This window comes from Rhododendron vialii, chromosome 5a, assembly GCF_030253575.1.
Source record: "Rhododendron vialii isolate Sample 1 chromosome 5a, ASM3025357v1".
Taxonomy (NCBI): Eukaryota; Viridiplantae; Streptophyta; class Magnoliopsida; order Ericales; family Ericaceae; genus Rhododendron; species Rhododendron vialii.
Window position 1 is genome coordinate 10,958,137 of NC_080561.1, and position 24,571 is coordinate 10,982,707.

The 24,571-nt window shown below is 38.7% G+C and overlaps 2 protein-coding genes across 2 annotated transcripts in view; both read left to right on the plus strand.

Annotated features, from left to right (window-relative positions):
• The window catches only part of LOC131327127 (reticulon-like protein B11), a 104,290-nt gene that overhangs the window by 12,173 nt on the left and 67,546 nt on the right, over positions 1–24,571 (plus strand). The gene's annotated exons all lie outside the window — the stretch shown is intronic.
• LOC131327123 (protein FAR1-RELATED SEQUENCE 6-like) lies at positions 18,691–22,951 on the plus strand. The gene is made up of 3 exons (XM_058360131.1): positions 18,691–21,219; positions 22,346–22,408; positions 22,495–22,951. The coding sequence occupies exons 1-3, from the start codon at positions 18,889–18,891 to the stop codon at positions 22,786–22,788; spliced, it is 2,688 nt and encodes an 895-aa protein (XP_058216114.1). The 5' UTR covers positions 18,691–18,888; the 3' UTR covers positions 22,789–22,951.

Genomic DNA, 24,571 nt, shown 5'->3' on the forward strand with positions numbered 1-24,571 from the left:
AACCTCCTTGCTCGGCCCTGCTCCTTTCTCCCTTCTCTTCAACTTCCCCCTATATGAAGGGCCGTAACCTAATAACGTTGGCGTGTCACGGCAAATCTGGGCCTTCAACGTCTCTACATTCCTTTCGTCGGCCAAATCCTGTTGTCGCTTTGTGATCGACCGGTGATCTGTGAAAAGTTAATAGGTAGATAATTGTCAGGGGCTGTTTCCAAAGAAAATATGTGACTGGCGAGATGAAGAAAAGTAAATAACCTCGAAAATCTTTTATCTTCGGCACCGAGAATAGCCGTGCCACTTGATCGCCAAACTCATAATTACCACTAACTTCAACATAGAAATTAGCCCATTTATCGCTGTCGGGAAGCCCGTCTATCAGTGGCTCCTTGCCACCACGCGTCGATAAGTACCTACGGTCGGTCTTGCCGTGCCTGGACATGATGTACGTGTGAAAGACGTCGGCTACGTTGAACTCAAGGTTGTGGAGTTCTTTCAATTTGATTACAGCCATCACTATCCTAAAGCTGTTGATGGCGAAATAGTGGGGTACAAGCCCGAACTTAGCAAGCAACTCCCTCAAAAACGGGTGAAGAGGGAACCTGAGGCCAGCTTCACATATAGCCATAAGGGGAACCGTTATGTGCTCGGGACGATGTTCCACCTTATCTCTAATACGGTTACTAGCTACCTGACTGATAACAACATCATCGGCGATGTTATACGTTCAGCAGAAATCTGCGTATTCGTGGGGTTGTCCGCTAAAGTAGTGAGCGTAAGGACAGACTTGACCTCTTTCATAAAGATCAGCAATCTCCCTATCCTCGGACACGGTATCACTCTGTTTAGGATATGACGACGTAGTGGCCTCGGCCGGGGGATTGAACCTAGACTCGGCCTCAGGCCCTAGCTCGTGTTCGGCGTCAGAATTAGTAGAAGATGAAAAGGTGATCTCTGGTTCGGTGTTAAATCCGCCGTACTCGAAATCACGCTCGGCGTTGGAATCATCAGTATCCGACATGTTTGAAGCAATTGAAGAAGACTGACGTCGGCGTCTGTGCCTGGCCAAGTACTCTCGGATAATCGAGTTCCCAGAGTCGTCCCCCGAGCTTTCAGAGTCGGAAGAGAAAACGATGATTGGGTGAGCCAGACTTAACAAAAACGAGAAGAAAACAATGAGAAACCTCGTCGTCGGCCAGAAGGCAAGGATCTCTATGCTCGGCAAACTTAATGGCCCACCCTATTTTCGCTCTCAAGGTTCAAGCTCGGGAGATACTAAGACTCATAGTGGGGCTCGGCCTTCAAGTGGGGCTCGGCCTATCAGTGTCTTGGTTAGGCTCGGCAAATTCCAATGTCGGCTAAACACAAACATCGTAGTGATCTGTGCTTGGAAGAACAGGTTGAAGATGAAGATGAACAGTTTGTTCATCTCCAAGTCTTGCACTGTTCGCTAAAAACGAAAAAACCCCAGAAAGCCCAGAAAGGAGGACAAAAGATTCGAGAAACTGCAAGAAAATGGAAGAGAAGCAGAAAGCGAGTTCATACCTGGGATTCGTGGTGAGATCTGGTGATGAAATCGTTGAAAATCAAGGATGGAAGATGAACAGTCGATGGAAAGAGTTTTGACAATGGAGGTCTAGAGAGAGAAAAGACGAGACCCTTCTTTCTCCTCGCTTCATCGTTTATATAGAGCTAGGGTTTGACGTTTGAAACTCCCGCCCATCATTACATCACCGAACCTCTAGCCATGCAACACGTGACACGTGGCGAAGAAAGGACAGCCTGCAGAGCTTGCCAGCCGTCCCCCCATCAGCCGTACTCAGTCATTAAGCGACATCTGGCATCCTTCTACTTGTGTTCTCCTCCAACGGCCGAGATCATTTCAAAAAGAAAAATGGGTCATGCTCGGCAAAATCCCTCTTTTGACATTAATGACATGACAAGGCATTCGGTAGGTTCGGCCAGGACTCGATTCCAATCTCTACCTTGCGTTCGGCGTCGGCAGAGATTGAGGGGCTATTGTAGAAGGCCGAACATAAGAGTTCGCTATAGAACGAGCCAAATAAAATCTGTGGCAAGCCCGGTCTTTAAGCTCGGCTGCCGTCCCTGCTGTTAATCGCCGTTCCACACCGGACCAGGCTCGGCGGAAGACTGATCCGTGTTCGGCCACATCTGTCGTCGGATCCTTGTGCAACAATTATTCTCCTGACGGTTGTAAGTCAGGATCGGCAAGAATCGTGTTCGGCCACCTTCCACGACGGGTCACTTGTGACTGTCCTCCCCTGTCAATCATGTGCCCGATCGGCAAAGGCGTGTTCGGCCACCCGCAGAGCAAGGCCACTGCCGACCATGGCTAGCCGTTGATGTGCATGTCTTTCCACGTGTAAAAGCGGTTATAACAGAAGATGATTATGAGCGCACATGGGTGTGCCAGCTCAGCCCTAAAAACGGTTACCAGATCTATTTGGTGACGTCATGATGACACTGTCTAACCCGCGCAAGGCACGTGCTGGTGCTTGGAGAGCAAGTGAAGGAGCTCTATAAATACCTAGCAGTGGAAACCCTAGAGAGGTACACACGCTACTACATACTCATTCTAGTAATCTTCTGCCTACTCTCTTTGCACTTTACTCATCCTCACGCCGGAGGGCCTTGCCGGGACAACCCCCGGCCTGGTCTTTAGTCGTGCGCTCACTGTGCAGGCTAGAAGAAGACTCGATCACCAAGCCACCAGCGGAGGAAGAGATCGAGGATCACGGGCCACACAGAATTCAAGCTTAAATACATTACTAAGTTGGAAATAATCTGATAACTTCAAGGGTGTATCAGGGTATGAAAATGAGACTTGGTTGACTGTAAACTGAATTGTGTTGTTAAATAACCCCACGCTGTTGCTAAGAACCAGTGTACGGTTGATGGGGATACTGCCGTAACGGAAGGAGCCCTGTGAATTTGGCCTAGCTGCTCCAACTTCTAAATCCCGCCTAGAAAAACATAGATTATAAGATTCTAGAAAAGAAATACACACAAGAAAACAATGTAAATCTCATATCATGTACTTCAAATGTTGCCCGTCTTTTTTTCTTTTCTTTTTTATACTCGTAGCATGGCCCGTCGATTTCATCACATAAAAAAAAATGAACCAAAACTATCAATCATCTAGATTCGAGTACGTGCACATTACAAGCTCAAATAACACATACTACACAAAAACAAGTTCAAATATAGGAGCTGTAACGACCCGAATCCTCAAGCGCCATGACCAAAACATAACAAAATAGGGTGTTTTACCTCACCAACTCAATAAACAACAAACGATTAATGAAACTGTTGGGTTCCCTTCTTAGTGGAAGCCCAATATTTTGTTAGCCCAATAATAATTTGTTTGGCCCAAAAGAGTATTAATTTGTGTGGGCTAATTTTTTGGTGGAACATTCTACACATTTGTGGCACATGACTTGCACATGGCTTTATGCTTCTCCTGGAAGCTAAATTGTTCTTTTGTCTCTTTGGGAAATCAGAAAAAGTGAGTAGCCTTTTGGAGAAAAAGAAAACGAGAGAGTGCACTGTGCACATGTGTGGGTTTTGTGTTCTGGTGGTCAAAGTAAATTGGGGCAGCCAATTTACTCTCTGTTTCAAAGCAATCAACAGCAGCAGGTTCTTGTGCTCATTGGTTGCTGATTTGTTCTCAGTCCGTGGCTCTCCATTTCCAGCAATCATTGGAGGGTTTTTGTTCATCTATTTGGTGAGGTCTTTCCTCTTTGTATTTGGAGTTTGTTGGATACACCTTAGAGTGTTCGTGAGATCTTGTATCTCTTGTAAACCTATTTGTAAGAACCTTTGGTGATAGTGGAATCGGACTCCGGTCCCGTGGACGTACCTCACACTTTGGGGGGACCACGTAAAAATTCCTTGTGTTCGTTTGGTTTGTGGTTTGCGCATTTCAGATTTACGTTCACTGCATTTATTCTATTTCCTTCGTGATTTACTTGTGGGAAATTCCACATATTTTTCCCAACAACTGGTATCAGAGCCGACGGTTGGCTAGGGTTTATTATTTTGGTGTAAATCATGGAAGGAAATGTGAGTAGAATGATTAGTTTCAATGGAACTAATTGGGTGACTTGGAAAATTAAAATGGAAGACCTCTTGTATTGTAGAGACTTACATGGGCCTATAGAGGGTGATACGGCTAAACCCATCGATATGAAACGTGAGGATTGGACCATTCTGAATCGAAAAGCTGTTGGGCTTATTCGTCAATGGATTGACGATAGTGTTTTTCATCATGTCTCCACCGAAACTTCGGCTTATGATTTGTGGAAGAAATTGGAAAGTCTCTATGATAGAAAATCGGCCACTAACAAAGCATTCTTGTTCAAAAATTTGGTGAATTTGAAATATAAAGAGGGCAAGGCTATTGCGGAACATTTGAATGAAATGAATAGCATTGTTAATCAACTTGCTTCTATGAAGATTGTGTTTGATGATGAGTTGCAGGCTTTGATGCTTCTTAGTTCTCTACCCGAGACTTGGAAAACTTTGGTCGTGACGGTTAGTAACTCGGCGCCGGATGGAGTTGTTTCCATGAGCTAAGTTACTAGTAGTTTGTTGAATGAAGAGACGAGAAGGAAATCCACCGGTTCTTCTCATTCGGAGGCACTTGTTGTTAACCCAAGAGGGAGATCTCGAGGTAGAAGCAACACTCCCCACAATCGTGATCAAAGCCGTGGGAGTTCGAGGGGGAGTTCGAGGGGGAGATCACCGTCAAAGCAAGATAAAGAGTGCCATTATTGTAAAAAGAAAGGCCACATGAAGCGGGAATGTCTAAAGCTCAAATTCAAGGAGGAAAATCGTGCGAAGCATGGTGATAAGAAGCAAGAAAACACAACGGCGGTCTCTTCCGATGGTGAACTTGTGGTTGTATGTGATGAGAGTTGTGTCAATTTGGTTAGCCAAGATACTAGTTGGGTGATTGATTCCGGTGCTTCATTCCATGTCACTTCAAGAGCCGATTTCTTCACTTCCTACAATGAAGGAGATTTTGGGTGTGTTCGTATGGGAAATGAAGGTTTGTCAAAAATTGTTGGCATGGGTAATATTTGCTTGGAAACAAGTATTGGATGCAAGTTGGTGCTTAAAGATGTGAGGCATGTACCGGATATTCGTCTCAATTTGATCTCCACCGGAAAGCTAGACGATGAAGGCTACAACAACCATTTTGGTAATGGAAAATGGAAGCTCACAAAGGGTTCTCTTGTGGTGGCTAAAGGGAACAAGACTTGCTCACTTTACATGATGAAAGGAAAAATTAGCAAGGGGTTTGTAAATTCACTTGACGATGGCTCTTCTACCGAATTGTGGCACAAGAGGCTTGGGCATATGAGTGAAAAGGGGATGCACGTTCTTGCCAAGAAGGAGCTCTTACCCGGTATGAAAGGTACCCCTCTTAAAACTTGTGTTCATTGCTTGGCCGGTAAACAAAATAGAGTTGCATTTCGTTTCAAGTCTTTTACTAGAAAACCTAATGTATTGGACTTGATTCATTCGGATATTTGTGGTCCTTTGAAAGTTAGATCTCATAGTAGTGCACTTTATTTTGTTACCTTTATTGATGATAATTCGAGAAAATTATGGGCTTATCCGTTAAAAACTAAAGATCAAGTTTTAGATGTGTTTAAAGATTTTCAGGCTAAGGTTGAAAGAGAGACCGGGAAGAAGTTGAAATGTGTTCGTTCCGACAACGGTGGTGAATATCTTGGGCCGTTTGATGAATATTGTCGTAGCCAAGGCATTAAACACCAAAAGACCGTCAAGAAAACTCCTCAACAAAATGGAGTCGCCGAGAGGATGAACCGCACTATGGTGGAAAGGATGCGATGCATGCTTTCACATGCAAAATTGCCAAGGTCTTTTTGGGCGGAGGCAATGAGGACGGCAGTTGATTTGATTAATTTGTCTCCTTCAGTTCCTTTGAATGGCGATGTTCCGAAAAAATTTTGGTCGGGCAAGGATGTCACTTATGATCACTTGAGGGTCTTTGGTTGTCGGGCATTTGTTCACATTCCGAAAAATGAAAGGTCCAAGCTTGATGACAAGGCAAGACAATGCATTTTTCTTGGCTATGGGCATGAAGAATTTGGTTATAGATTGTGGGATCCGGTTGACAAGAAAATCGTTCGGAGTAAAGATATTGTCTTTCTTGAAGATCAAACAATTAAAGACTTTGACAAGGATGATCAACCGGAGGAAATTGCTAGTGATCTCGTTGACTTGGAGCCAATTCCTTCACCTTCGGTACATGACGAAAATGAGGGGGATGTGCAGCCACCTCTTGAAGTTGGTGAAAATGTTGATGTTCCGAATGAAGTTGAGTTGGAAAATGAGGGGAAGCAATCAATTCAAGAGCCACCACCGCAACCTGAGTTGAGGAGATCCGTTAGAGACAAGCAACCATCAAGAAAGTACTCTCCTGATGAATTTATGACGGTAACGGAACAGGGGGAGCCCGAGAGCTACCAAGAAGCCGTGGAGCATGACAAGAAAGATGAGTGGGCTAAGGCTATGCAAGAGGAAATGAAGTCTTTGCTTGACAACCGCACTTACGATTTGGTGAAATTACCTAAGGGTAAGAAAGCTTTGAAAAACAAATGGGTTTACCGATTGAAGCATGATGGGAAAAATTTGAGGTACAAGGCATGCCTCGTGGTAAAAGGGTTTGGGCAAAAAAAGGGTATTGATTTTGATGAAATTTTTTCTCCCGTTGTGAAAATGTCATCCATTCGTGTTGTTCTTGGTATGGCCGCAAGCTTGAATCTTGAGGTCGAACAACTTGATGTGAAAACCGCATTCCTTCTCGGTGATTTAGAGGAGGAGATTTATATGGAGCAACCCGAAGGCTTCAAAGAAAAAGGGAAGGAAAATTTTATTTGTAAGTTGAAGAAAAGCTTGTATGGCTTGAAACAAGCACCGAGGCAATGGTACAAGAAATTTGATTCCTTTATGATGGAGCATGGGTATTCAAGAACCACTTCGGATCATTGCGTGTTTGTGAAAAAGTTTCCGGATGGGAACTTTATTATTCTCTTGCTCTATGTCGATGATATGTTAATTGTGGGACAAGATTCTACGAAGATCAACGAGTTGAAGTTGGAATTGAGTAAATCCTTCACTATGAAAAATTTGGGACTGGCAAAGCAAATTTTGGGCATGAAAATTACTCGTGATCGAAAGAAGGGGCTGATTTGGTTGTCTCAAGAAAGCTACATTGAAAAGATTCTTGAGAGGTTCAACATGAGTAACGCAAAGCCCGTTAGTTGTCCACTTGCGAATCATTTCAAGCTTAGTTCAAAACAATGTCCTACAAGTGAAAAAGACAAGGCGGAGATGGAAAAATTTCCTTATGCTTCGGCGGTTGGTTCTTTGATGTATGCTATGGTTTGTACTAGGCCGGATTTAGCTCATGCGGTTGGAGTTGTTAGTCGGTTTCTTTCAAATCCGGGCAAAGAACATTGGGCAGCTGTGAAATAGATTCTCAGGTATCTCCGGGGTATTTCTAGAGTTTGTTTGTGTTTTGGAAATGGTAAAGCTGTGTTGGATGGATTCACGGATGCCGACATGGCGGGTGACGTTGATTCTCGGAAGTCCACTTCGGAGTACTTGATGACCTTTGCAGGGGGAGCTGTCAATTGGCAATCAAGATTGCAAAAATGTGTCGCTCTATCGACTACAGAAGCGGAGTTCATTACAATTACCGAAGCTTGCAAAGAGTTGTTGTGGTTGAAGAAGTTCTTGCAAGAGTTGGGTTTGAATCAAGAGAGGTATGTTCTCTTTGTGATAGTCAAAGTGCAATGCATTTGAGCAAGAATTCCACTTTCCATTCTCGATCAAAGCACATTGATGTTAGATATCATTGGATACGGGACACGCTTGACATGAAGTTGTTGCAACTTGAGAAAATTCACACGGATGATAATCCTTCGGATATGATGACTAAATCTTTGTCCAAGGACAAACATGAAAAATTTCGAGCTTTGTCGGGTTTGGTCGATCCTTCCACATAAGTCGGGAAGGGGGAGAATGTTGGGTTCCCTTCTTAGTGGAAGCCCAATATTTTGTTAGCCTAATAATAATTTGTTTGGCCCAAAAGAGTATTAATTTGTGTGGGCTAATTTTTGGGTGGAACATTCTACACATTTGTGGCACATGACTTGCACATGGCTTTATGCTTCTCCTGGAAGCTAAATTGTTCTTTTGTCTCTTTGGGAAATCAGAAAAAGTGAGTAGCCTTTTGGAGAAAAAGAAAACGAGAGAGTGCACTGTGTGTGGGTTTTGTGTTCTGGCGGTCAAAGTAAATTGGGGCAGCCAATTTACTCTCTGTTTCAAAGCAATCAACAGCAGCAGCTTCTTGTGCTCATTGGGGGCTGATTTGCTCTCAGTCCGTGGCTCTCCATTTCCAGCAATCATCGGAGGGTTTTTGTTCATCTATTTGGTGAGGTCTTTCCTCTTTGTATTTGGAGTTTGTTGGATATACCTTAGGGTGTTCGTGAGATCTTGTATTTCTTGTAAACCTATTTGTAAGAACCTTTGGTGATAGTGGAATCGGACTCCGGTCCCGTGGACGTACCTCACACTTTGGGGGAACCACGTAAAAATTTCTTGTGTTTGTTTGGTTTGTGGTTTGCGCATTTCAGATTTACGTTCACTGCATTTATCTATTTCCTTCGTGATTTACTTGTGGGAAATTCCGCATATTTTCCCCTAACAGAAACGCTATCACCCTCTTCCTTAATATTTACAAAATTTCCGTATCTGAACCTTATACTAGTTCCTCCCCTCCACATACCGCTGTTACTCTCCTTCCAAACAAAATTAAAAATTTCACCCAATCACACAAGCACCTAATATCAAAATACACGACTTTTACACATCCTCTCCGAAGATCTCCATCATTCCAACCAGTCACGGCCCTTCCTGGTCATTCCTTTGGTTTTTTTCACCATATTTGTTGCTCTTGTTATATAATCATTCTCCCGCCTCTTCCCCCCTTTTAAACTTTTTATGCTATTTGCCTTTTTATAAAAGTGATCACTAGTATTCATACTTGACACATGTCCTCAAGTGTTATTTTGTTTTTGACTTCCCTTTTTTTTTTAAAATACGATAGAAATACATTGATAAAAGGATAATAGTTTACAGATTTACATGGAAATAAAACGGGAAAACAACAACAGATATATATACATTGATAAAAGGATAATAGTCAACTTCCTTGGGAAACATATCACTAAAATCCCCTTAAATGTGGTAAGCCCAGATGAAATTGACTACGAACCAACAAAAGGGTGGGAAGAAAGTTTCACTTTCACCAAGGGAAAAGAAAAACTCCACTGTAGGAGAAAAAGGAAGGATGAAGTAGAGAGAAATGAGAAAAGAAAAAAAAAAGAAAACTCAAGTCATCGTCTATGTACAATTGCTGTGTATGATGTCAAAGTTTCTACTCCCAAATTCTACTTGAAGTATTTCGGTACAGATCATCTGGTGCCTACTAATTTATAGTATTTACTGTGCATCTAACATCTTTTTATTTTCACAGGAGATATATACCATGTGATTAGAAATGGTTCGGTCATATTGTTGCGAACATTAATATTCACAGCGGCCCAGGGAACTGATCATTAATTACATTCACCTGACGTCATAACACCACCTAGAATGAGCATAATCACACAAAACATATCACACTACAACGAATACGAAATCGAATTTTCTATTTTCAAAAGAGAATTAATAAGGACCTGTTTGGGAATCCCAAGAGGAGCGCGTGGTGAAAACGAAATAGTCCAGTCTAAAAGTTGAGATGGGGACTCAGCATTAACCTAAACTGTTGATAGAATAATTGAGATCAAACGAAATATTTTCGATCCTCGGCTTCATTGCTAGTACTTTTTGGTCTGCGAATAAAACAGAGACTCTAACTTGGACTAGTCAAATCGAGAGAGAGAGAGAGAGAGAGAGAGAGAGAAGGTGTCTTCATGAGTTGAAGTTATAGTAATTCTTTTGGAATAGGGTAAAACAAAAAAACAAACAACTTAGTTTACATTACCCTTGCTTCACAGTAGATAAGTTTTGCCCACTCTTAACTTAGCGCAGCATCAAATGACTCTGTTTTTTTATAGGATAAGCATATGGTACAACACCAAAAAAAAAATTGTTGATAACAAGAATTTTGTTTACCAAAAAAAAAAGTGTAACTAGCATAATAAAAATCATGATTAGAGCCAAAAAAAAATGTGTAACTCTTTTTAAGTTTACTGCATACAATAATGCGTAAAATAACATTCACAAAGCATATGCTTCAAAATTATACGTACCATACACTTTTAAAGTACACTGTTACAATGGAACATATACCAAAAATTCGTAATGTACGCCAAAAAATGCATGATATTTCTTTTTTGGGGGGCAAAAATGCATGAAATTTCCATTGTACGTACACTACCATAGCATTCTCATTTTTTATACTATAAAATAACGTATACACCAATTGAACCAAACTCTAATTACACTTTAAACATTATCTTCACATAATCCAATAAATTTACTTTGACGGCAAAGATGAAATTACCCCAAAAAAAATCTTGATTGCTTGAAAAACCTTATAAACTGAACAGCGCCTTTCAAGAAAGGAAATAAAAGAGAGAATTTAGCACGGAGTTCCCGAGTTGGGTTTTGTAGAGAAGTGGCGTTGGATGTTCTACTGCTTAATAATCAATAAAGCTCTTTACCCAAAAAAAGTATAATGGACCGGGTCCCAAGCAAATATTTGTACATTTACATACCAACATCTGAATGGAGATACCAACATCTGAATGGAGAAGTGTTGAAGGGATCCTTTCAGTCAAGGGCTCGTTAACGCCTAGGGTTGGCAACGGGTAAAGTATGGATCGGAAGACCCTATTTCATACCCGATTGTTAATTGGAGGGTCCTTCACTATTTCTGTCCCGATTCCCATTAGGGATATTATATAAAGAACCAAACCTGTCTCTTGACGGGGCGGGTACGGGTTTTCAACAATGGAGATCGATTACAAAATCATACCCGCTCCATACCCAAGCGGATTTTCTTTAAATTCTACAATACCTGCAACTATTGGAAAAAAATTTGGATAAACCCCGCCTCCATATGGGCGAGGCAGGTGGATATCCATTGGATATGAGAAAATTATCATCCCTACATAGCCTATCGTATCCAGAACCTTTCTCCAGTTTTGTCCCCTCCGCAACTGTCACACTGAAACTAGCACACTTCTTTTACTGCAGTCCCGTTATTCGCAAAGTCTGGACTGATAGTGAATTCCATTTACGTAACTATTTCCAACTCTAAATTTAAAGATTGGTTCATGGAATGAATCGTTGATTTGAAGCACAATCATGTTTGGGAGGTCCAAGGTTCTGAATATCGTATCAGGTAGAGGACCGGTTTTGCCTATTGGTACAATACGTACCGGTACTAGTGAGATACCAAGTATCATTTCTGATTTATCGCTATAAGTATTATTTTCCTATATAAAAGAATTTACTAGTATAATATACACATTTATTAAAAAAAAAATAGTCAGGTATTTGTCCGAGACCGTCTGGTATTAGGTCTGTATCGTCCGATGTTTACCAGTACCAACCAGCAACGGAAGCAGAAAATAAATATAAAGGTAATCTAATATTTGTTGGTATCGACCGGTATGTGAGGCAAAATAAAATTAGAGGTATAGCATACCGAATTTGAACAATACCTGTATGTATGAGCTAGTACGGTACGGGATTCAAAACCCAAATTCTTACATATTCTTTCCCACAGTGAGCCATACGGAAAACCATAATAATAATGTAACGACCCGGATTTTTGACCCAATTTTTTTTAATACAAATTTATATTTTTAAATTCCTAATTCAATAATTAATTAGATTGAATAATTAAAATATATTATTATGTGTGCAATTGATATTATTTGCATTATTGTATAAGATATGTATTTAAACTTTAGATATACAAGAAATCAGTGATTCATATTCATCTCTTATCTTTCCTATCTAAACCCTAAGTAGAACTCTTTTCAAACTAACTCTCCACTTCTCTATCTCTCATCCTATACATAAAAACGTCAAGATACATTCTCACCCTGTACATACATGCGTCCACATACATTAGAATTGAAACCCCCCCCCCCCCCCCCCCAAATGTGGCACTTGTCCCTTATCTTTTTATCGTTATCAGTATCACTCTCCTTCCTCATTCCACCACTTTTACACTTATCCTCTCACCTTCTTACTATCTTATTCTCTCTCATTATACATACCCACATAATCCGAAAATTGAACACCAGTAGATTATTTCACTCCCAATTCTATTGTTGAGTCTAGAACAGAGAGAGAGAGAGAGAGAGTTGTGACCGTAGGTGTGTGCATGCCGTGAGTTTCGTGGGCATACCGCTGCTGCGGGCCCTATCAGAGTGCCGCCGGACGCTGCCTCGAGATTTCAAAACCACCACAGCGATCTACGGACACCGTATAACACTTATCCGAACTTAGAATCGCGTTTGAGGTAGTTTTCTGGAAACCCAAAACCTTTATCTGCATTTTAATGGAGTTACTTAGATTTAAAGTTTATTGAAGATGATGATCTGCTGTTAAATTGTTAATTTATTTTTAGTCCTGTTTATATTAAAATTTAATCTGGTTGTGCTAGAATGATTAGTGTTATACCCTGTGAAAATTTATGATCGTTTAACAAATGTTTGATTGTGAAATTATTATTGATGTTGCATTGTTAATTTGTATTTGAGTGGACGTTTACGTGTTTAATAAATTATTGGGGTAGATAAATGTTTATGAAATATAAACAAGAATATTTTACTAATAAAAATTTATTTAGATTGTAAACAAGAAATATTTTAGATTATATATTAGTTAATCTTTAACTTTAATAAATATTAACTAGAATAGCCTCGCATAATTTTATTGTTATAAAAATTTCATATTAATATTTAATATAGTTAGTAAATACTAAATTTAGCAATAAGTATTTTCCAATAAAAATTTGTTTGTAAAATCTATGAATAATACGATAGTTAAAGAAAAATGTATAAATAGTAGAAATGTTTTATAAAATTTCTAAATGAGAGAAACAGACTTAATTTTAAGTGTAGTAATTAATTGTTTGACTGAATATTATTTTGTTACTCGCATGATTAATTCTATGACAGGATTAATTTTATCGCATGGTTATGTGTTGTTAGTACTTTTAGTTGAAATATTGAACCGTGCGATATTTTGTTGTGGCTGTAGATTGGACAAATAGGTTCCCTGGGTGGTTACGAGTAGTGACTCATGTAGACGATGTTAAGTAAATGGAAATTGATAAAGTGTTGGAAGTGTGATTGTGTGGATTGTGATTTGAGCCATGGTGATGGCAAGGGTAACCTATGGGGCCCTGTGTTGAAATGGGTTACCTGAGGGGCCCGGTGTTGTGACGCTAACGTATGATACGTCATGGGAAGTTTCTCTTCGAGGAAGAGAATGGGTCCCATGAGACGGTTATAGTTAGTGAGACGTTAATGTATGATACGTCATGGGAAGTTTCTCTTGGAGAAAGAGAATGGGTCCCATGAGACGGTTATAGTTAGCGTGGGGTAGTGGATGTCCGACCCTAATGTACGATACGTCATGGGATGACTCAATCCTCCTGTTATGGTCTTAAGTGAGAACATACTCGGTACATAACTTAGATGCGCTCACCTAGGACCCTGGTGCAGGACAAGCAAGAGGAAGGGTGGACCCATGAGACGATTGTAGTTAGTGGATGTGGGAGGAAAGGATCTCGCGGAGAGAATCCTTAGATTACATGTAAGATGATGGATAGTAAAGAAAAAGACGATGTGTTATTATTTTGTACCTTCGGTGTATTATGAATTATTATATTGTTGATCTGCATATTGTGGTATTGGGTTTTAGGATTTCTACTTAGTGAATTATCACTCAGGATACGTTTGTATCCTGGCAAATCGTTTGCTTCGGCGTTCAATTTGCCAGAGTGTGCAGGATTCCACAGTGGAGCAGTTGATACAGGTGGGACCCCTGAAACGGAGTCTGGGCCAACATTGCTTGGAATTTCGTGTCAAAACTAGAGTCGCTCTGGAGTTACTTTTGTTAAATAAATATACATAGATTTTTGTATTATTTTGAAATTGTAATTTTTGTATAAGGATAAACAGGGGCCTAATAGTTTGTAAAATTTAGTGTATTTTTGGGTTAATACGTCCAAAATTCCTTGAAAAATCGGGGCGTTACAAATAATGCTACAATCAGACACAAACAATTACACACACTCATAAAGGAGGTGGACCCCACACATTGGATGTGTGCAATGTGTGTGGGGCCCACTTCTTTTGTGAATTTGTATTTTGTGAGTGTGTGTAGTTGTAAAATTATTGAAACCCATAAACCAAAATGTCTTCTCTGATAGAAACTTTCATGTGGCACATCGTCCCGTCCACCCTCGGAATAATACATGGCTTTAAGATGATCATTCTATGCCAACATTGCCAAGTACTTGATTAATTAAAATTTAAAAGACATATTTCTATTTATAATCAACGGGAAGGAGAAGTCTACAATACACACCCCTTAAAAGGATGTATTATATGCATCTCTTTTAAGGTTTATTCATAATATTTGAGCGTGTTTCGTAACTTTTATCCTAGAATTCATTACTTTTCGGCAGTACGATTCGTAACATTTTCATTATGATGTATAACATTTTGGTGTATCTCGTAACCTTTATACAATTTGTAACTTTTTAGCAATACGATTCCTAACATTTTCTCTATAATTCATAACATTTTGAAGGGTGCATATGATACATATCTAAATAAATAGAGTGTATTGTAGTATTTCCCTTATATCAAACATCATCTCATCTTTATGCTACTTCGCAAAGACTTACAACGAGTGACACATTGTCTAACATTTTAGATTTGCTAGTATGAATTTTCTCATTTCCAAAGAGAAAATTTTCTTTACGGAGGTATTTACAACAGTCAATTATGACCGTCCAAAAGTGTTTTGGACGGTCAAAATGTTAATGAAAATTTTCCACGAAAGAGTTAATTGTGACCGATCATAATTGAAAATAAATCTCAACTATTAATTGCGCGAATAAACGAGCTAAGATTGCGTCACTCCATGCATGAAAAAGACTATATCTCATTTCCAAATCATTTGAATGTTTAATGGCAGAGAGTGAGAGACAGAAATCATATACTCTGTCTTGTTCTTCGTTTTTAGGGTGTGCGTGTGCCGTTCCAGTTTTCCAAAAAATGAACTTTTAGAAAATGAATGTAATTTCAAGCTCAAAAATCATGTGTTTATGTAAATAATTTTCCTATCAATATGTGTCTTATTTGATAAATCTCATTGAAATCTTTTAAACTGTGCAAAAAAAATTAAAAATTTATTTTTTATTTTTATATTTAAGCTTGAAATTACTTTCTTTTAAAAAAAAAAGATTTAAAAAAAAAAGGCGGAACGGAGATCTTCCGAAAGATTTGCCCATACCCGTACTGTGTGAGTTATGTGTCCTTTCAATAGATAGTTCATTTTGAACTATGGACGCGTAAATCTCAAAATTGAGAGACACGACACTCTGGGACACCATTAGAAAAATATGTGTGTGTACTTCATCGTATAAATATACATAACAAAAGAACTATACAATACTAAAACCAAAAAGACTACAATTCTCTTTAGGTTTGGACAAACTCCCTCCGTCTCCATTCTTTAGTCTCTTTTGGAAGTGCATGTCATTTTTCAATTAATTATATCTTACAAACTATAATTTTTTAGGTGATTTTAAAAATATCGTTTAAAAGAGCTCATTGAAATCTATCAAATAAGATTCATATTACATAATTACCAATTAAAAATTATAATTAGTTTTTTATCCGGTTAGGATAAAACGAGGGATAGAAGAATGGAGACGGAGGGAGTATTTACCGTAGACCTAAAGACGCAGTAGTCAAGAAGAAGAGTGATATGATAGTGATGGATAATAAAGCTAGGGAAAGGAGAAGACCTAAACTTACTTTGGATGCCATGATATATAAGGATTAAAGCCAAGGGCGGAAGTACGCGATTGGGCACTTGAGCTATAGCCTAGGTGAGGTTATAAAAATAAAAATTATATGTAAAATTTCAGCCAAATAAATTTTACTCCACCTCATTTTCTTTTGTAGTCCAACCCATCATATCTGATTATCTTAATTGAAAGAGCACGTGTTGAAAATATCAACTCAAATTCAATAGAAATGATTTCTACTCTCCAAAACAACATAAGGTGCAATTTCAATAGGGTACAACTTCAATAATGTACTTTTTTTGTTTATTTTTAACATTTACGTACTCTTGTACAAATCTGCTTGCCGTTAGTTATACAACTCTTTTTAGCTTATATATGTAATATATATTAATTTATTAAATTTTGGATTAGCCCAGGACAAATTAGATTCCTGGTTCTACCCTTGATTAAAACTTATTAAATTTAAGTAAATAGGTAGCCCAAATGAAAAAATAAGACCAACCCTAATTGATTGGAGCAAAAGTCACAGTTTGGTTAAAGAAGACCCCAATTGAGTCCATAGAGTGTCCTAGCGTGTTCAATAATGTTTTCGAAGTGTCCAAATGAGGATTTTTTTATTTTTTTTAAATAAGACACATAGGAGTACTTCATTGGATAGAATAATATAAAGACAGTTTACAGGAATCAACAATACAATCAAAATAAAAAAAAGTATAAATCCTAATACTACTACGCAAGTGCAAGAAAAAGAAAAAATAAGATGTCAGGTATAAATGTCATTATTGTATATGTTTTCCATAAAATAACAAATGGAATATAAGTTCATTACTGGGCCTTTATATAAGTGAAGTTGAAATAAAGAGCTCAAGTCAAATTTAGGGATTCCATATGCAAAGATATATTTTTTAAATTAAAGGTGATATTTCGTAAGAGCATTAAAATTTGTCTCGTAAAGCGTGAAATAAAAATCTTAAAAAATAAAAAACTTAACGGAATTTAAACAGTCCTAAAAAATAAAATATTTTTTTTTTGAATAATATAATGCCAAACATCTAAAGATGAGAACAAACAATACTTTTTTTTTTTTTTTGGTATATCCGAAAACAAACTAATTACTGATAAATAGGAGTACTTAAACATCCATAGGATCATTGCCTTATCTTTTCTTCTTCTTTTTATTATTATCTCCATAGCCATATCTCGCGCAGTCAAAAAGAAAAAAAGAAAAGGCTTCCCCTTCAAAAGTGCAGAGGTCAAAGGATAATTTCATTTAAAAATTAATGGAGTCTGGCTCAATATTACATCATAATTCTTCACAAAAGTACATTTATTCAAATAAGGGTGGGAACTAGGATTCCTATCTACTGCTCCGCCTCTTCTTCCATTCTGGCCAGCTCCTCGGTTCCAAAAGCTTTCAAGGTGTAGAGTTCACCTTGTTCGTCTATAAGATCTGACACATTATACCAGTGTCACCACCAATATAATATGTCAGGGTCACCAAAAGGTAACACCGTGAACTACAAAAGCTCAATAGAGTAACTTATACCCACTAACCCTCAACTTACGAATAAATGATCACAAATTCAATGATTTCCACATAGTTCATACATATTCGACAAAACAGTTAACAATGACACATCCGCATTCACTATTCAACTAACGTTGGTGTCCATGATTTTCTGAGTTTCTCCTACGCGACTCCTCGTAGACCGTGTTACCAATTTCCACATCAATAAGTCTACAGCTCACGAAACCAACCCACGAAACAGATCACGACGCTGACGTAAGCTGACGTGGCCTGGCCCCACGTCAGCTGTTAGAAAAAAAAAACTCGCAAATGCTGAAATTTTTGAATCATTCGCGCGAAACTGGGACACTCCAAAACAGAGAGAGACAGAGAAGAGGAGGAGGAGGTCCACGAACTCACCGCACAACCACCGACGACCACCAGTCTAACCTCCACCTCCGGCGACCATCACCACCACCCGGTCCACCTCCGGCGACCAACCCGTCGCGAAAATCCACCGATGACCGTCGACAAATCCACCGTCCAACGTCTCTCTCTCTCTCTCTCTCTCTCTCTCTCTCTCTCTCCCCGTCTGTATATCTAGTTCAAATAGTGTTGAAATGATGAAAGAAATTTGTGCGTATGAGATTAGCAGTTAATGTGATACTCGGCAATTTGTACTCGGGAAACATAGATGAAGCTGAAAGAGAAGCAATTTTAGTTAGGGCTAGCTCTAATACTCGGCATTTTTCAATTCTACATGACCAATGTAGACATCAGTTGGTTTGTAGATAATACCCAAAAAAAATTAGGGCATAGACAGTTGCAAATAACTCAAAATAGAACAAAGCATGAAATTGATTATAGGTAATAGCTATTAATTTGTAATGATTGGAGTAAGATGAGGTATGGATTCTGGGATTGGCTTTTATAGATTCTTGCATGGTTGATCTTGTTAATATAGTCATATTATTTCAGTAGTGCCGTTACGTACAACTTGTCTGGTTTTGCTCATCCCTCACTCTTTGTGCTTTTTAGAAGCGGTTAATTTTATATTTGAAGAGCAATTTGGTTAATGAGTCATGAACAAAATGTTATTCTCGAAAAATAATGCAAATATCCATACATAAGGATTATTAGACTACATGGTGGACTGGAAAAATAATGCTCATGTTATACTTAAATTATTTCCAATCAAATATTAACTTATTTCTTTTGACCTTATGTGGATGTATGGTTTGTTTACATGTAGGTGATGTTTCCGTTGCCATCATCATTGTCTTTGATGTCGCCAGAGTCAGTTCCGTCAACAATGTTACCTCGATTGCCGCATGAAGATGATATAGATACTAACGAGGTGGAGGAGGAGGTATGGAGTGGACATAATGAAGATGAAGAAGACGTACCGAGTGGTTCTTCAAACAAAGAGTGTGATGAGATAGCTACTAATGAGAATGGAAAGGAGGCAACACAAAATTTTGAAGTTACAGTTGAGCAACCGAAGGTGAGAATGATATTCGACACACCAAATGAAGCTTATCTATATTACTCAAGATATGCTAAAGAAAATGGGTTTGGTGTGTCAAAAAAAACTAACAAAAAGGGAAGAGATGGAACCTTGAGGAATGTAACTTTTCAATGTAGTCGTGGTGGAAAGGCAAGGGTGAGAACAACCAATCCGGTCAAACCACGGCCACAAACAAAAATTGAGTGTCCAGCTCGCCTTAATTTTTCTCTATACCCGGATGGAAAGTGGAGGTTAAGTCGAGTTGCCTTAGAGCACAATCATGCTTGTAGCTCAGGAAAGTCCAAGTTTTACAAGAGCAATAGGGTTCTTGATGAACATGTGAAAAGAAAGCTCATATTGAATGATAAGGCCGGGATTTCGTTGTACAAGACTTATGACTCACTTCAGATTCAAGCGGGGGGACATGATAACCTTCCATATTATCAGAAGGATTGCCGAAACTTCTTGGATCATCGGCGACGTTCACTACTTAAGGAAGGAGATGCTGAGGCGATGCATAGTTATTTCATGAAGATGAAAGCCAATAATTCTGACTTCTTTTTTGCCATGGATTTGGATGATGAGGGTCGACTAAGGAATGTATTCTGGGCTGATGCAAGGAGTAGGGCAGCTTGTAAGGAGTTTGGTGATGTTGTGACATTTGACACAACATACTTGCTAAACAAGTATGACATGCCTTTTGCTCCATTTGTAGGCGTTAATCATCATGGTCAATCGATATTATTGGGATGTAGACTCGTCTCTCATGAAGACACCAAGTCATTCTCGTGGTTATTTAAGACTTGGATGACATGCATGTGGGGTTGTGCTCCCAAAGTGATTATTACCGATCAATGTATGGCCATGAAGAATGTTATAGAAGACGTATTCCCTAACACCCGACACCGGTGGTGCATATGGCACATCTTGAAAAATGTGCCAGAAAAGTTGGGAACGTACGATGCGTATAAATCAATTTCACCTTCTTTGCATAATATAGTTTATGATTCACTTACAAAAGAAGAATTTGAGGAAGCTTGGGAGGCGTTCATCAAAAAGTACGAACTTCAAGATAATGAATGGTTACATGGGTTGTACTTAGAGAGGAATCGATGGGTGCCGGCTTTTGTCAAAGATGTATTTTGGGCGGAAATGTCATCCACACAAAGAAATGAGAGTATGAATTCTTATTTTGATGATTATATCAATTCGAAGACGACCTTGAAACAATTTGTAGAGCAATATGAGAATGCATTAGCAAAAAAGGTAGACAATGAAAAAAATAAAGATACAAAAAGTTCGCAATCTTACATCCCATGCATAACTGAAGATGGGTTGGAGAATCAATTTCAAAGTGCTTACACAAATGCAAAGGTGAAAGAGTTTCAAGATCAATTTGTTGGCAAACTTAATTGTTCTTTGCATGAAAGAAAAATAGGTGATGTTTGGTCAGAGTATGAGGTAAAAGAGTGGATTACATTTGGAGAAGAAAAAAGGAGAAAACGTGTGTCATTTACTGTCGATTTTAATGGTGAGACCAATGAAGCCAATTGTAATTGTCAATTGTTTGAGTTTAGAGGAATGGTATGTAGACATCAACTAATGGTGTTCCATGATAGGGGAATTCAAAGAGTACCCGACAAGTATGTTTTCAAAAGATGGAGAAAAGATGTGAAAAAGGTGCACACTAAAATTCGAATCAACTACGATAACTCGTTGAGGACAATTGAAGCACATCGGCATGACAACATGTGCAATCTCTTTAATGAGGTTGCCGATTTGGCAAAAGATTGTCAAGACAAGTATGCTAAGGTGATGGAACGGCTATGGGAGCTAAAAGAAGAGTTGATTGAATCTTCGGTTGTTTGTGGAAGTAATATGATTTTCGGTACTCTTAATGAGTCCTTTTCACTTGGAGATGAAGTTCTACCTTCCAAAGAGAGCATGAAAATCCTTGACCCAATACCTGTTCGTCGAAAAGGGAGACCACCGTCTAAAAGAATGCAAGGTGTTGTTGAAAAGATTTGTAAGAAGAAAAGAGAACCAAAAAAGAAGACATTGCCTAACAAAAATGCCAAGGTATAATTTTTTATTTATTTGTTTACTTGTTGATATGGACATATACATATTAGGATGAATGCTTACTAGTTATATTCTTTTGTAGGGGGATGAAAACAATTGATGCTTCGGATCAGCTGGATTGCAACGGCTTATTCGTGCCTCTTCACCGGAACCCTAGCTCGACGTCTGAACCCTAATCTGCAAAATAGATAGGGGGTGAGTGCACCTTTGCCTCTCGTGGCAAAGGCCCTCCGATGCCTTTGTTAGTATCACGTACTAGAAAACTCAACCCTAATTATCAGTAGGAAAGCAATAATAATGCAACATATTGCGTACCTTTTGCCTCTAGGTTTACCTCATATTTATAGATTTGCGTATGCTTGCTGGCCAAGCATCCGTGTTGCCATAGGGTTCCTAACTCATATAGGAAACCCAGGATATCAAGGAGTCTCGTTTCCTTTATCAGTTTATGGAAAAGAGTCTTTTTGGGATTCTTTTCCATTATGAGCCGATCATCCCATACTTGTTGGGTATCTTTCTCAGATCCTATATTCTTGGGATCTTATTCCTTTACGGAACATGAATATTCTGGAATCTTCCAGAGCATTCCCTCTGCTCCTACTCTCGATTGGAGCTCCATCTTTGTTCGGCCGTCTCATGGCCGAACAGACGGCTTGGACCAGTTACTTCACATGTAACTGGTCCTTGAGCCCGTACAACCTTCCTGGACCATTGACTTCTCATGTCACTGGTCCATATTGCCGAACACTTGTTTAGCATGATGACTGTCCTGTCTATATTCAAACTATGGTCCTACGTACCATTTATTCGGATATCGATTGCATTGCTTTCAACCCGTGATCACTCGTATCATGTGCTAGGTTCTTTACAACATCCGTTCGGCTGTATCATAACCGAACAGTCTGCTTGGACCAACTACTTCACATGTAACGTGGTCCAATGTAATCAGAATGTCTCTAACTGCCGAACAGTCTATTTATAGCCATGACTTCTCATATCACTGTTCACCGAACTGCCCGGCGGTAAGTCTAGTCGTATTTACCACGTGTTCCTAAACATCACGTGTTCGGTAACTAAATGTACCTGCTCGGGAATACCTCCCTACATCTTTTACTAATTTCAGGAGGTTGAGGATATTGCGGATGGCCATGTGTTTGGGACACAAGAGAGTGTCGTAAATGTAAATGTAAGAATTTTTTTTTTATTTCTAAGTTCCTCTTATAATTCCTTTATTAAGTTTCATGTTAAACCCTTCTTTTTTTTGTTGGCCAGAGTTGCCCAAGCTACATGGGGCAATTAATGTGGCCAAACATGATGCCTCATAATATGCAACCAAATATGGCACAAGGTAGAACCATCCTCCCATTTTCTCCGACTTTATGCCCAACCGGAACAAATTTTAACCAATTTGTTAACAACGTCCCGGCTTCACAAAGCAACATACCAAGTTTACTCAATACTCAAGTTTGGAGAGGACAATCAAATATCACGGGTAGTCAACTTTGGGAAGGAGGAGTATCGAGTGATTTTTTGGAAAGTCAAGGACAGGGTTGGGGAGGAGGATAACAAAGTTGTACAAAAATGATGAATGCAAGAGATAACAGTCAACAATAGAAAACTTATTTATGTAACTTGGGTGTGTGTCTGTATTTTGATGAGTATCCTTGGTGTCTCTTTTTGGGGGGTTATGGCTTAGGGTTGGGAGGTTTGTTATTGATCTTGATGTATCTGTATTTTTTTTTTTTTTGGTAAAAGATGTATCTGTAATTTTTTTTTTTGGTAAAAGATGTATCTGTAGTTTGATGAGTATCCTGGTAGCATTTGTGCAGTGTGTCTCTGTATGTTGTCAAATGAAATATATTGTCAGTTTGTTATTGGTCTGATGTGTCTTGATTTTGATGAGTATCTTGAGAATTCTTGTAGCTGTGACTCAATGAGTGTGTTTCGAGTGCCTGTGTTGTCGAATGGAAAATATATGTTGGTTTGGATTGCCTGTATATTGTTGGATGAAAAATATGTATTGGTTCTGAATGTGTTCTTGGGCCTTCAAGAGAAATTGTTTATGATTCAAGTTGTTACAAATGTCGTTATTCTTATGGATCAGTTTTTGGGATGGCATGGAATGTAAGAAAGTTATTCTTATGAATAAGTTTTTAGGATGGAATTGAATGTAAGAAAGTTCTTTTTTGGGATGGAATTGATTAGTGTATGAAAGTTCTTTTTATGCCCCGAGCACCGAATGATCTTGAGTTTCAATATTGGTAACACTTGCTTGCACCGAATGATCTTTAGGAGTGCTGAAATTGAGTTTTTGGAGTGCCGGTGTCTGTGTCATGTCCGTTCACGAAGGTAGATTTTGAAAAAAATTCGGCAAAGTCTCCCCTGTTTTTGGTCCTAACCCGACGTCTCGCGTCTCAGTCAGTACATCAATAACAACAGGCACCACATCAAGTTATGCACAAGCCCACACTAGGCATTTCTCATTCTAAATTATCATTCATAAGCCACATTCACAACAACTAAATAATGGAAAACTAAATAGAATGGAATTCAAAGGCATATTGGACAAGTGAAGGAAATGTACAAACGAACAAAAGAATACCAGAAAATATGTATAAACTGAATTTTTATTGAAGTTGTAATGTAATTACATCATCTGAGTATAAGTTACAAAATTCATCTCTCTAAACAAAATTCATCTCTCTGACGATGCAACATTCCCTCTTCCCGAAGACATGAGACTTTTTTCAATTTGCAAAGAAATAGGAGCATCCAATTTTTCATGTATCTTCTGACATAATTGTATAGTCCACTTTTCTTGCTTCCCATAAAATCAATCAAATCCTTCATAGCTATCTTTGCGTCATGAAGATTATCATCCGCCATGCATTTCCATCCCTTGACGTCACTCAAGACAACAACCAATTAAGCACATTGCAGAGAGCAAAAACGTTTCTCTGGATCTAAAATTGAAGAAGAATAAAAAGATTAGTACATCATCAGTTAAATCATCTGGCAATATTAGAAAACAAAAAATGGAATGAGAAAGACAACATAGTTTAAAGCATCATTGCTACATTCATACTTAACATAGTTCTTAGCCTTGCAATTGGCATTACAATAGGCAATGAAAGATAAGAATGTTGAATTTTGAATAGTTTTTGCTGCACAGAAAATCTTAAGTCAACAGCTCACCTACTAGATGTTACATACTTCAATATGGGATTGATAAAAAAAGAAAAAAGAAAAAGAAGAGCAAGCAATTCATAAAGGATATAGCATTAAAATTACTACACAGCTTGATGAGACAAGTCTATAGTTTGGCATTTCAAAACTGACTGCCATATTC

Bases quoted from the DNA above. Each gene is read 5' to 3' on its own strand.
- LOC131327123 (XM_058360131.1), top strand. From the start codon at position 18,889: ATGTTTCCGTTGCCATCATCATTGTCTTTGATGTCGCCAGAGTCAGTT. The intron at 21,220-22,345 runs GTATAATTTTTT...TACTAATTTCAG, and splicing joins TGCCTAACAAAAATGCCAAG to GAGGTTGAGGATATTGCGGA. The intron at 22,409-22,494 runs GTAAGAATTTTT...TTTGTTGGCCAG, and splicing joins AGAGTGTCGTAAATGTAAAT to AGTTGCCCAAGCTACATGGG.